The sequence below is a fragment of the Balaenoptera physalus genome, assembly GCF_965194825.1.
Source record: "Balaenoptera physalus genome assembly, chromosome: 14".
Lineage (NCBI taxonomy): Eukaryota > Metazoa > Chordata > Mammalia > Artiodactyla > Balaenopteridae > Balaenoptera > Balaenoptera physalus.
This window is the reverse complement of record NC_138893.1, coordinates 34,014,869-34,027,329: the sequence shown is the minus strand read 5'-3', so window position 1 is coordinate 34,027,329 and position 12,461 is coordinate 34,014,869. Positions and strand designations below refer to the sequence as shown.

General features: G+C 39.9%; 1 protein-coding gene across 4 annotated transcripts in view; it reads left to right on the top strand.

Annotated features, from left to right (window-relative positions):
* Positions 1-12,461, top strand: part of INPP5F (inositol polyphosphate-5-phosphatase F) — a 92,367-nt gene that overhangs the window by 74,900 nt on the left and 5,006 nt on the right. For 3 of the 4 annotated variants that reach the window (XM_082424754.1, XM_082424753.1, XM_082424756.1), the window contains 4 exons: positions 2,556-2,673; positions 4,780-4,978; positions 10,923-10,994; positions 12,053-12,126. In XM_082424754.1, the coding sequence (XP_082280880.1) occupies positions 2,556-2,673; positions 4,780-4,978; positions 10,923-10,994; positions 12,053-12,126 (463 nt within the window). The remainder of the gene's footprint in view (positions 1-2,555; positions 2,674-4,779; positions 4,979-10,922; positions 10,995-12,052; positions 12,127-12,461) is intronic. The other variant, XM_082424755.1, reaches the window with a different exon arrangement.

The window sequence follows — 12,461 nt, the reverse complement described above, 5'->3', positions numbered from 1 at the left end:
ATCAAAAACAATAAAATAGTAAGGAATAAATTTAACCAAGAAGGTGAAAGATCTGTACACGAAAAACTGTAAGACCTTGATGAAAGAAATTGAAGAAGGCACAAATAAACGGAAGATAGCCCAGGTTCATGGCTTGGAAAAATTAACATTAAAATATTACCCAAAGCCATCTCCAGATTCAGTATAATCTCTATCAAAATTCCATTGGCATTTTCCACAAAAATAGAAAAAAAATCCTAAAATTCATGTGGAACCACAAGAGACCCCTAATAGCCAAAGCAATCCTGAGAAAGAACAAAACTGGAGATATCCCACTTCCTGATTTCAAACTATATTACAAAGCTGTAGTAATCAAAACAGTACTGGCATAAAAACAGGCACATAGACTAATGGAATAGAACCGAGAGCCCAGAAATAAACTCACACAATCAGTCAACTAATAATTTGACAAGGGAGCCAAGAATATTCATCAGGGAAATGATAGTCTCTTCACTAATGCTGTTGGGAAACTGGATATTCACATGCAAAATAATTAAACTGGACCCCTATCTTACACCATTCACAAAAATTAACTCAAAATGGATTAAAGACTGTAAAACCTGAAACTTTAGTTTACTCCTACGAGAAAACATAGGGAAAGATCCATGACATTGATCTTAGCAATGATTTTTTGGACGTGACACCAAAAGCACAAGAAGAAAAGTAAAAATAAACAAGTGGGACTACATCCAAAAAAAAAAGCTTTTGCATAGTAAAATAAATAATCAACAAAATGAAAAGACAACCCATGGAATGGGAGAAAATATTTGCAAACCATATGTCTGAGAAAGGGTTAATATCCAAAATATGTAACGAAGTAATGCAACTCAATAGCAAAAAACAAATAATCTGATTTAACAACAGGCAAAGGACCTGAACAGCCATTTTTCCAAAGAAGATATACAAATGGCCAACAGGTACATAAAAACGTGCTCAACATCAGTAATCATCAGGGAAATGCAAATCAAAACCACAGTGAGCTGTCACCTCCCACCTGTTGGAATGGGTGTTATCTAAAAGACAAGAGATAACAAGTGTCGGGAGAAAAGGTAACCCTTGTGCATTGTTGGTGCAAATGTAAATTGGCATAGCCACTGTGGAAAATGGTAAGGAAGTTCCTCAAAAAATTAAAAATGGAGTTACCATATGATCCAGCAATCTTATTTTATGAGTATATATCCAAAGAAAATGAAATCGGTATGTCACAGAAATACCTGTACTCCTGTGTTCATTGTAGCACTATTCATAATAGTCAAGACCTGGAAACAACGGATGAATGGCTAAAGAAAATGTGTGTGTGTGTGTGTGTGTATACAAAATGTGTGTGTATATATATAATGGAATATTCAGCCATAAAAAAGAAGAAAATCCTGATATTTGCAGCAACATGGATGAACCTTGAGGACATTACGTTAAGTGAAATAAGGCAAACAGAGAAAGACAAATACTGCATGATCTCACTTATATGTGGAATTTTAAAAAGTCAAACTCATAGAAACATTGAGTAGATTGGTGGTTACCAGAGGATGGGGAAAATGGGAGATATTGGTCAAAGAGTACAAACTTTCAGTTATAAGTTCTGGGGATCTAACGTACAGCATGGTGACTATAGTTAACAGTACTATATATATACACACACATATATCAAATCATCACATTGTACACCTTAAACTTATACAATGCTACTTGTCAATTATACAAAGCTGGAAAAAAAAGAGGAACACTTTTTTTCCTTTGATATTAAAATTCTTTGGATGCAGCATTCATGTCTCTCTCTTCTATAATAGATTCATGTTGCTAAATTAATATTTCCTGCGAATGACCTAATTGGCAACGTGGTCTTCCTAAATTGTCAATTTTAGGACCAGACTTGTTTCCAAGATTGCCTTGGATAGAAATAGTGGGGTTGGGATGGGGGAGAAAGAGACTATGCTTTCCTTGCCTTAAGTTTAAGTCGCTACCTCTCTAGGGACTTGCTCTGACACCTTTGTTGTGAAAACCAAGAGAAACAAAACAATTAAATCTTCATTGGATCATTCTACAGGGATTGTAATGTGCAGCAAGGTATGGAAACCTATGCTCTCTCTATATATACACACAAAACCACATATGCAGGTTAAATTCCATTATAATAAGCTCTAGGGAACTGTCTGCATTTTCCCACATCAGAAATTTGTGTGTTTTGAATATCATACCAGTTGGAGGTTTGAAAATCTTTTTGTTGTTTTGTTTATTATATAATAAGTTTTGACCTGTAAATTCTAGATATTCTACAGATTGCCAAGAATGGCTTTACCTTAAGGCACAGTCTTAACTGTGGAGACTTTATGCCACCAATAGCATGTTTAATTGTTTGACATGCTTGGATCCGAGTCAAATACTAGTAGATATTTTAATTACATTATTTGGAAATTATAAAACACTATAGAATTCCAGTCTTGAATCAAAAGCCCACATTGACTTCAGGAACATTTTTGTGTTTGAATAAATTGTTAAAGTGACTTTTTCCTTGACAGGGTGACTTTACAAGGACAGGAGAAAGGAAGTTAGCAGGAGTTATGAAAGATGGTGTTAACTCGGCAAATAGGTATTACCTGAATCGATTTAAGGATGCTTACAGGCAAGCTGTTATAGGTAAGGAACATAAATGCCTTTCTCTCTCTCAAATTTGTTATTCTTTCTGTGACTAACCTTTTACAGTAACTAACTTCATTAACATAGTTCATATGTTGTATAGTATATTTGTGTCTCTGTGTTGAACATCTTACCCAATAAATCAAATTTTTACAAGATTAGAATTTTTTTTTAATATTTTATTTATTTATTTGGCTGCATTGGGTCTTAGTTGCAGCATGTGGGACCTTCGTTGCGGCATGCAGGATCTTTCGTTGCGGTGCACGGGCTTCTCTAGTTGCGGCATGCAGGCTTCTCTCTAGTTGCGGTGTGCGGGCTAAGTAGTTGTGGCGTGCAGGCTTAGTTGCCCCATGTCATGTGAGATCTTAGTTCCCGACCAGGGACTGAACCCGCGTCGCCTGCACTGGGAGGCGGATTCTTTTTTTTTTTTTTAATATTTATTTGTTTGTTTGTTTTGGTTGCACTGGGTCTTAGTTGCGGCAGGTGGGCTCCTTAGTTGCAGCTCGCCGGCTCCTTAGTTGCAGCACGCAGGCTCCTTAGTTGTGGAATGCGAACTCTTAGTTGTGGCATGCATATGGGATCTAGTTCCCTGACCAGGGGTCGAACCTGGGCCCCCGGCATTGGGTATGTGTAGTCTTATCCACTGCGCCACCAGGGAAGTCCCTGGAAGGCAAATTCTTAACCACTGGACCACCAGGGAAGTCCCTACAAGTTTAGAGTTTGACACATTTTTTAGGCTGGAGCAGCAAAAGAAACCGCTCATTTCCATACGTATTTGTCAATTTGTTATTCATGTGACAGAAGGAAGGGTTGAGGCTCCTGGAGTATGGAATAAGGTGCCCTAAAACCTCATCAACTAAAAACTCCATATTATATTTGTTTTCCCATTACTCAAGGCTGAGAGAGAAAAACGCGATGATTTTCTTTCTTCGTATAATGTTTATCATGTGTTCTTGCTATGGACAAATATAGCATCCTTTCTTATAAGCATGATTTAACAGGGTATTAGGGTATCAGATTTAGAGATTATCCTAACCAATTCCTATCACTAGTTAAGAAAAGAAATGGAGGGTAGATTGCCCAGTGGAATTCATGCCTTGGCATATTTTAACTTCAATTTTCATGAAAGTATTACCTTTTAGGATTAAAGTAAATGTAGAGTATTCTGGATTGGAATCAAATGTAACAGCTTGTCATATGGTCTCTAAGAATATTTTTTAAATCCTATTTTTTTAACCTGATTATTTATTATACATGAAATAGAAGGGCCTATGCATAGACAATTGAGGAATTTGAGAAGTCTGGTGTAATTAAGTTTGGTTCATTTGCCATACATAGGGTGCATGCTGATAGGAAAATTGGATTTTAGCAGTTTATTTGAGGAAAAATAAGATGCCTTTCTTTCTGTTGGTTGATCTAGCGCCTCAGTTATGTCATTGAGGAGGCATGTTCTGTTCCTCTCTCATTTTGACGATCAGTCGCATCGGCTTCATCCTCACCCTGAAGCTGCATCTTTTCAAGTTTAAGAGAGAGGGGCCAGTAGCGGTCTGGGCTTACTGCTTCCCTGTAAAGGGCCAGTGGTTGGCAGATCTCTCCCAGAAGCCTCCTCCAGTCTTGCAGTCCCAAACAAGCACAGGGAATGGGATTACAGTGATTCTGTTAAGCCTTGAGCTGCATGCTGTACCAGGAAGAAGTTAGCTTGTCTGTTCAGTTCCTTTGCCCGTTTTAAAATTGGCTTATTTGTCTTTTTTGGAATTCTTTTTTGGAATTCTTTATATATTCTTGGATACAGGTCCCTGATCAGATAGATGATTTTTAAATATTCGCTCCTATTCTGTGGGTTGTCTTTTAATTTTCATGACATTGTCCTTTGAGACACAAAAGTTTTTAATTTTGATGGTGTCCAGTTTGACTATGTTTTTTCTTTTGTGGCTTGTGATTTTAGTTTCATATCTAAAGAAAACCATGCCTAGTTCAGGGTCACAAAGATTTATGCCTATGTTTTTTTAATGAGTCTTATTATTTTAGGTCTTGTATTCTCTTTTGCTTTTTAAAAATGCATTAGTAAACCAAGAAGATGATAGATATTAACACTTTCTACTCTAGATTTGATGCAAGGCATTCCAGTGACAGAAGATCTTTATTCCATATTTACCAAGGAGAAAGAGCATGAAGCTTTGCATAAGGAAAATCAGAGAAGCCACCAGGAACTAATTAGTCAACTCTTACAAAGTTACATGAAGTTACTGCTGCCTGATGATGAAAAGTTCCATGGGGGCTGGGCCCTCATTGACTGTGACCCCAGGTGAGTTGGAGTGGTGTCCTGGTAACTAACGTGCTTTCTGATGCTGCTAATTTGTCCTAATTATTGCTAGCAATTGCCCATAGAACTGTGGGCATGGATGCATAGTTCATGGCAGTTCTCAAATACATGGCTGGTCCTAAGGCAAGCTAAGGCACTCACCTTGGCCATAAAATTAAGGGGGCACTAGCAATATTTGATTTTTTAAAAACCCAGATTGTGAAACTACAGTTCAAAGCTTGTTTTGTGAGTTCTCCCCTGCCCCCAACCCCACTCCATGCCCCAGAATCTAGGTTTATTGTATAAATGCACAAAAGTGAGTGTACCAAGAGGTTTAATGATGCAAGTTACTTTGGGTTGTAAAGTGGTCCTGGTCTTTCATAAAATAAATAGGCCAACTAATACTTAACGTTCTTTTCTAAACAAAAACCATCCAGTTTCAAGTGGTTCTTTAAAATACCAACTGAATGGCAGGATCCAAATTTATCCACCAGATTGAATGCTTGCTTTCAGGCTAAAATCTAAAATTATAATTTTCAATATTACGAATCAGAAACACTTCAGAAAATTCTAGACCAAGCTCTGAGAATAAAAGGCTCTATTTAGATTTTATTTTACATTTCATATGTTTTTAATAAAAGGGGCATAAAATAAGCTTGAAAGAACAATAGGACGCAAGGTAGTATACATATATTAAAATGAGTAAAAGGCAGCATTGACTGTAGGTTCATAGGGAAACCTTCCGTGACTTTAATTCCATGGATTATTTCGCTTTGATAGTTAGTATTATATGTATGGGTGCAATTTTTGTACTCTTAAAAATGAGGTTTTCCTCACACACAACTGAGCAGAAAATTTCTGTGCTCTTATAAGCCATTTGGTAAAAAATTTTTATTCATGTACGTTAGTTGTTGTTTTTAAAATAGCAGTCCAACTTAATGCAGCACAAAACAAACAAAAACTCCCAAAAGGTAGTACTTTTAATTCCCATTCAGAAATAACTGCAGGTATCACATCTGCATTTTGCTTGAGTTTTAACTTTGCACTTCACTTTTTTGAAGGTGTCGTGATTGTCAATCTCATTTTCCTTAGATCAAGTGTTTTGGGTTTTTTTTAATTTTATTTTTGGCTGCGTCGGGTCTTCGTTGCTGCGTGCGGGATTTTCTCTAGTTGCAGCGAGTGGGCGCTGCTCTTCGTTGCGGTGCGCAGGCTTCTCATTGGGTGGCTTCTCTTGTTGCAGAGCACGGGCTCTAGGCGCGCGGGCTTCAGTAGCTGTGGCTCACGGGCTCTAGAGCGCAGGCTCAGTAGTTGTGGCGCACAGACTTAGTTGCTCCGCGGCATGTGGGATCTTCCCGGACCAGGGCTCGAACCCGTGTCCCCTGCACTGGCAGGTGGATTCTTAACCACTGCGCCACCAGGGAAGTCCCAAGAACTGTCCTTCTTATTAGAGATACTTTGTGGTTATCATCCTTTCTAACACTGCTAAGATTTCTTTAAATTTGCTACTGGTATTTATCTTTGTTTGCGAGGCTTAAAGATTTTCCAGGTGGTGGATAGTTTTCCCTTTCTCTCGAAGGGAGATGTTTGGAAACCTGCTCTTTGGCTCTCTGAGTTTGCTATAGAGCCTTTGTACAGTCCGTCTACTGAGCCAGAGTTGTGGACCCAGAAGAGGCAGCCCCTGGTGGAGGACAGCAAGAGGTAGCTCTGGGAATGGCTTTGGGGGCTCAGGTCCCCAGACAGCCAGCGGTGAGTTCAGCCCCTTGGGCTTGTGGGCTTCAGCCGTCAGCACCTGTCTGCCTCAGGCTGTGTGTGTGGTTTTTAAAAACACCTTTATCAAGATGTTATTCATATAGCATATAATTCGCCCATTTAAAGCGTACAATTCAGTGGTTTTTAGAATATTCACAGAGTTGTGCAACCATCACTTTGGTCAGTTTTAGAACATTTTTATCACCACAAAGAGAATCCGCATACTCTATCCCCACCCTCACCCCCTAAGCAACCACTGATCTATTGATACTTCTATCTCTCTGGACTCGTGTATTCTGGACACTTTATATAAATGTAATCATGTAATATGTGGTCTTTGTGACTGGCTTCATTCACTTAGCATAATGTTTTCATGGCTCATGGGCGTTGTGGCATGTATCAGAACTTCATTCCTTTTTATGGCTGAATAGTATTTCATTGTATGGATAGATCACATTTTGTTTATTCAGTCTTCCTTTGGGCATTTATGTTTCCACCTTCTGGCTATTCTGTTGTAAATAGTGATGCTGTGAATACTCATGTACAAGTTTTTGTTTGAGCACCTGTTTTTCTTTTGGGTGTACACCTAGGAGGGGAAATTGCCAGGCCACATATAATTCTATGCTTAACTTTTGAGAAACCACCAAACTATTTTCCACAGTGGCTGCACCATTTTACATTCCTACCAGTAATGTAGGAGGGTTCCAGTTTTTCCATGTCCTCACCAACACTTGTTTTCCATGGTTTTTTATTGTAGTCATCCTAGGGGGTGTGAAGTAGTATCACATTGTGGTTTTGATTTGCAATTTCCTAGTGACACATGATGTTGAGCATTTGTTTTTCTTGTGCTTGTTGGGCATTTGTATGTTTTCCTTAGAAAAATGTCTATTCAAATCCTTTGCTCATTTAAAAAATTGGGTTGTGTGTCTTCTTGTTGTTGAATTGGGCTACATGTTTTTGTAAATAAAGTTGTACAGGAACCAGGACTGGGATTAGGGTGAGGCAAGTGAGACAGGGTTGTACAGGTTGCAGGGTCAGATCCTATCTTTATTTGAAATGTTGATGTTTTGTTTATCATGATATGTTTGCATTAATTTTGATTTTTTAAAAATATTGCACTAAAAACTTACCTTGATGGCTGAGGTTTTTTTGGCATCCCCTTAAATTTTGCGCCAGGGACCAGTGCCTCACTCACTTCACTGCAATCACCGCCCTGTTTAAATACCTGGCGGAAAAAGTTACAAATGCTCCGTCCTGCGCAGCTCAGCAAGAATGGCTGCCGTTCCCTTTTTCGTTACCTCCCAGCACCCCAGCTGGAACTGTCCAGCACAGCTTTGTGCCATTTGCTTGGTTTCTGCCCTCCTTCGTGCTTACCCGGTGCCCACCCCCGGCCCCGAGCCTTTTTCTGTTAAACCCTGAGCACAGCTCAGTTTATTCCCCGCGGACAGCCCCTGGCGCATACAGGTCAGACCTCTCGGGCCGTTCTGTGTCCTTTCCCTTCCAAGCGGCCGCAGCGGCTTCAGGGAAAGCTGACTTGAATGACAGCCGATAAGCACCGCCTGGCGCGCTGCGGCCGGGGGAGGAATCTTTAATGTGACGGGAAATCGGCTGTACCGTCCAGGTGCCCTTCAGCATCAGCACAAAGCCAACTTTATTTTGTCCAACTCGGACTCACTTTTTCTTACACCGAGAGCACATGACCACTTGCACCGCGTTAGTGGACTAGTGAGGCGCGCTGCAGCCCGCCCGCTAGCAGCCCTCCGGCCAGCAGGGATGGCCCTTCGCAAAGGCGTGCGTGCGCTCTCACGGGAGCCGGGCTGGGGGACCAGAGCCCGCGGCCACCTCGGCGCCCCTCTCCGCCGGCCCGGGAACCCGCCTTGCTCGCGGCGAGGGCGGTGCCGGACCGGCCGCGCATGTGCACTGGGCGCGCGCCGCGGCGGAGGCAGGCGGCGGAAGCGGGCTGAGGTTCTGGGCGTGACCCGGCGCGGCCGCGCTGCAGTTGCCGCAGTCGGCGCAGTTGCTGCAGGTGTTAGCTCTGCTGCTGGTGGCTCTGACTGAGCTTCGACTCGTGGACGGACGGACGGACGGACTGACGGGATGCCGCGCTCCCACCGGCCTCCTCCGACCGCCCAGCGGCAGGCGAACGCCACGGGCAGTGCCGCCGGCAACGCCGCCGAGCCCAAGCCCGAAGGCGGCAGCCTGGCGACGACTTTCAAGATTTTTCTCCTTTTTGCAGGACTTATGGTTAAAGTTCCCGTGGGGTTGTATTTTTCCTGTAAATTACTGCTTTTCCAAAGCCTCCTGTTAATGTCGCCTGATGACAGTGGCTTTTACGCGACCATTGTCGCGGTGGTGGGGCTGCATGTGGTGCTGGCGGTGTTCGTGTTCATCGTGTGGAAGGAGGGGATGCCTGACTGGTGGGAAGAGAAAAGCGAGTAGCGCAGCGCCCACTTCCCAGCTGCAGGCGCTGGGGCGGGGAGCCCTGAAAGGGGGTTTCTTGTTTTTCTTGTCCGTGTTTAAAAAAAAAAAAAAAAAAAAAAGTGTGGGTTTTTTGTTTTCTGGGTTTTTTTTTTGTTTAAGTGGGGCGGAGGGTGGCGGGGAGGGAAATTAAGTATTTACTGCAGCTTATACGTCGGTAAAAATGCGGGGGGGGGGGAGGGCTGACATTTTTCTAGACTGCCTGTCACGTGCCAAGTGCTTTTCGTCCGGACAGGATGCTTTTGACCGAGATCATGTTTGACCGATGTAAATATTAGTGTCAAAATAGAAGCTAAGATAAAGTAACACTAATTAGTAGGGTTAGAATTTATTTCATATTACAATACGTGTCGTGATGTAATTTTTATGGCTTGGCTCAAGCGACAATTTTAAGAGTGCACGTAAGTACCAACGCGCACGGCTAAACTACGTTTTACGTCGTTAGTCTGTGTTCTTCTCAGTGAGCCTGCCAAAATCATAGAATTTACGGTTTTTTCTTTACCGTTGGTTATTGCTCATATTTTGGATCAATCTGTGTATTCATTGGGTTCTGGCTTCTGACCTAATTAGTTGTATTTTGGGGGCATATTTTTGGTGAAAATTGAGGTCAGTTTGTTATTTTAGATTAAGACTGTTAGAGTTCACGCTGCAGCAACGTGCTGCCGAGGTAAAATCCTGCACTTGAAGATCTTGGTAAAGTTGTCTCTGCAGTACCTGTTAAACAGTGACCTCATTCTTACGCAGATTATGTACGTGACTTAAATTCCATCTACAAGTGATTTTTTTCTCCCTCCTGTTTTACATTTGTTTTTCAGTAGCATTTGGTAAGTCTTTGCAAATAGCTATGAAATTCTAAGGTAGAAATATCCACTCCAACAGTGAAATTTTGAGAAACAATGTAAAAGCGTGGATTAATTTTCACCTTTTGATTGGAAAAGCTGTTTTAATAGTAGATGAAAGTTTGAGTTCAGATTCTGCCCGTGTTATCTGTTGACTATGTGTAGATTTTCTGCATTGACCTTTTTAAAAAAATTAGTATTTGGTTTAATGGTTAATATTCATTTAGTTTCTAACCCTTATTCTGATACTTGATTTTAGGGTGGAAATAAAATATGGCAAAATGGACTTAGAATAAGGAACTGTTTACTCATTCCTTAAAAGCTGAGTAAATCTGTAGTAAGAAAAATGCAAAGTAGTTTGGGCTGGGTTCCATTTTTGCACATAAACATTACATTTACGTAAAGTTCTTTCAAAGGATGCATTCTACATGAGCGTAAAAATACCCTAAATGTGCAGTGTCATTTTGAAGGTTGGGTCATGTGAGATGATCTAGACAATTTCTCTTTTCTCAGCCTCACATTTTCCTTTCTTTCCAACCCTTACCCCCTCTACCATCATCCAATCCCCCGCCCCCATTATCCCATTTCCCCTGAGTGCTCTCTCCTCCTTGGCTACCTCTCTGAGAAGGGACCTCTTCTCAGCTCCAGTCCTTTCCTTCACCTACCCCACCTTCCTAAACTGGGTTCCTGGTTTTTCTGTTTTTTTTTAATTCCCAGATGGATAGATTGTATATATTTAACTTAAGAAGTGGGACTCATTGATTACTTGATTTTTTTCCCCACCCCAGCCCCTCCAATCTTTTATCATAAGTGGATCTGCTGTAGAAAAAAAAGGTAGATGAAAACAAAAATATTTAATTCCCTGTGTCGTGTTTGTTTAGCCTCATTGATGCTACTCACAGAGATGTGGACGTGCTGTTACTGCTTTCTAACTCCGCCTACTACGTGGCCTAGTAAGTTGCTTATTGGTTTAAAGCTTTTACTTTTTTTTAATGCGAGTAAATTTCCTTTTTAGAATCGTAACACAAAAAAGTTAAGAATCTAGTTTTGTTATTTAAGAAATTTCACTGAACCCCTTTACCTTACATAATTGTTACATCACTCTGACTTCAGTTTGAAAATGTGCTTTATAATCAGTGTTTATATAATAGTGTTCTTTTAGTATTATTTCCTATAGATCTCAAGTTTTGATGTATTCCACATATTTTTATTGTGAATGACCATATAGCATTGTTTTTATTACTATACCTTAGTTAAATGTTTCCCCATTGTTAGGCATTAAAATACTTCCATCTTTTTTGCTATTATGAATGATACAGCTGTCTATGTGCAGATAATTGTGTGTGTGTGCACATGCACTTCTCTGATTATAAGGGTATGATGAATTATATGACTTTCGTGCCTTATTGCAAGATTGATCTCCAGAAAGACTACCAGTTAACAATGCCACTAGCAGAAATACAAGGACTTCCTCATAGCCTTACCAGAATTGAGGTTTATTTTTGTCAAATACATATTCACTTTCTTTTTGGCCTTGTGTGAACTGTCATTTTTCAGTCATTGGCCCAGGTGCCTATTGGCACTGATCATATGGATTTTTCATTCTTGATTTTGGATATCAGATTTATCTGCTGTTATCAGGAATACATAGCTTCAGTATATGTATGTTTTTCTCTCCTTTTAGGTTAAGGTTTATGTTTGTTGGTTTGATTTCTTTTAGTGTAAGATGTATAAACTGATTTTCCTTTAGGTGTTGAACTATATATTTATGTGTGTGTGTATGTATATATATATATGTGTGTGTATATATATATATATATATATATATATATATAAAATATTCATCTCATTTCATCTAGTTTTTAAAATATTTTTGTTTAACTCTACCCCAGAATGTATTGTGCTGTGGAAGATTTTAACTGCATAGTAGTTGCTGCTATTATACCTCAGCTGACAAGCCAAATATGCTTTTGATTTTAATCCTCTTCTTACTCTCTTTCCCTTTGTCTAGTTATGATGATGAAGTTGACAAAGTAAACCAGTATCAACGACTAAGTCTAGAAGACCTGGAAAAAATTGAAATAGGTAAATTTTAACATACTAACCAAGTCATAGAAAGCAAATATTGTTTCTTCTAAGAGTGGGTCATTATTTAAGCACGCGGTATAACATCTTATTGGAATCAGAAGGGGATAGTCTAAGTAGTACATTTCTTAGGATTTCCTTCTGATTTTGAGAGATTAGTGATGGATATAGTCTAATAATAACTATATTTCTTTCATTACTTGCCTTGTGAAGATTAACCCTGGGATCGAGACAGTTTAAATATTTGAGACTGAAGAATTTTTATTTATAATCTCATGAAACCAAATCATGATAAGCATGTGCTCTCATTTAGATTATGAAGAAAAAAGTGCTAA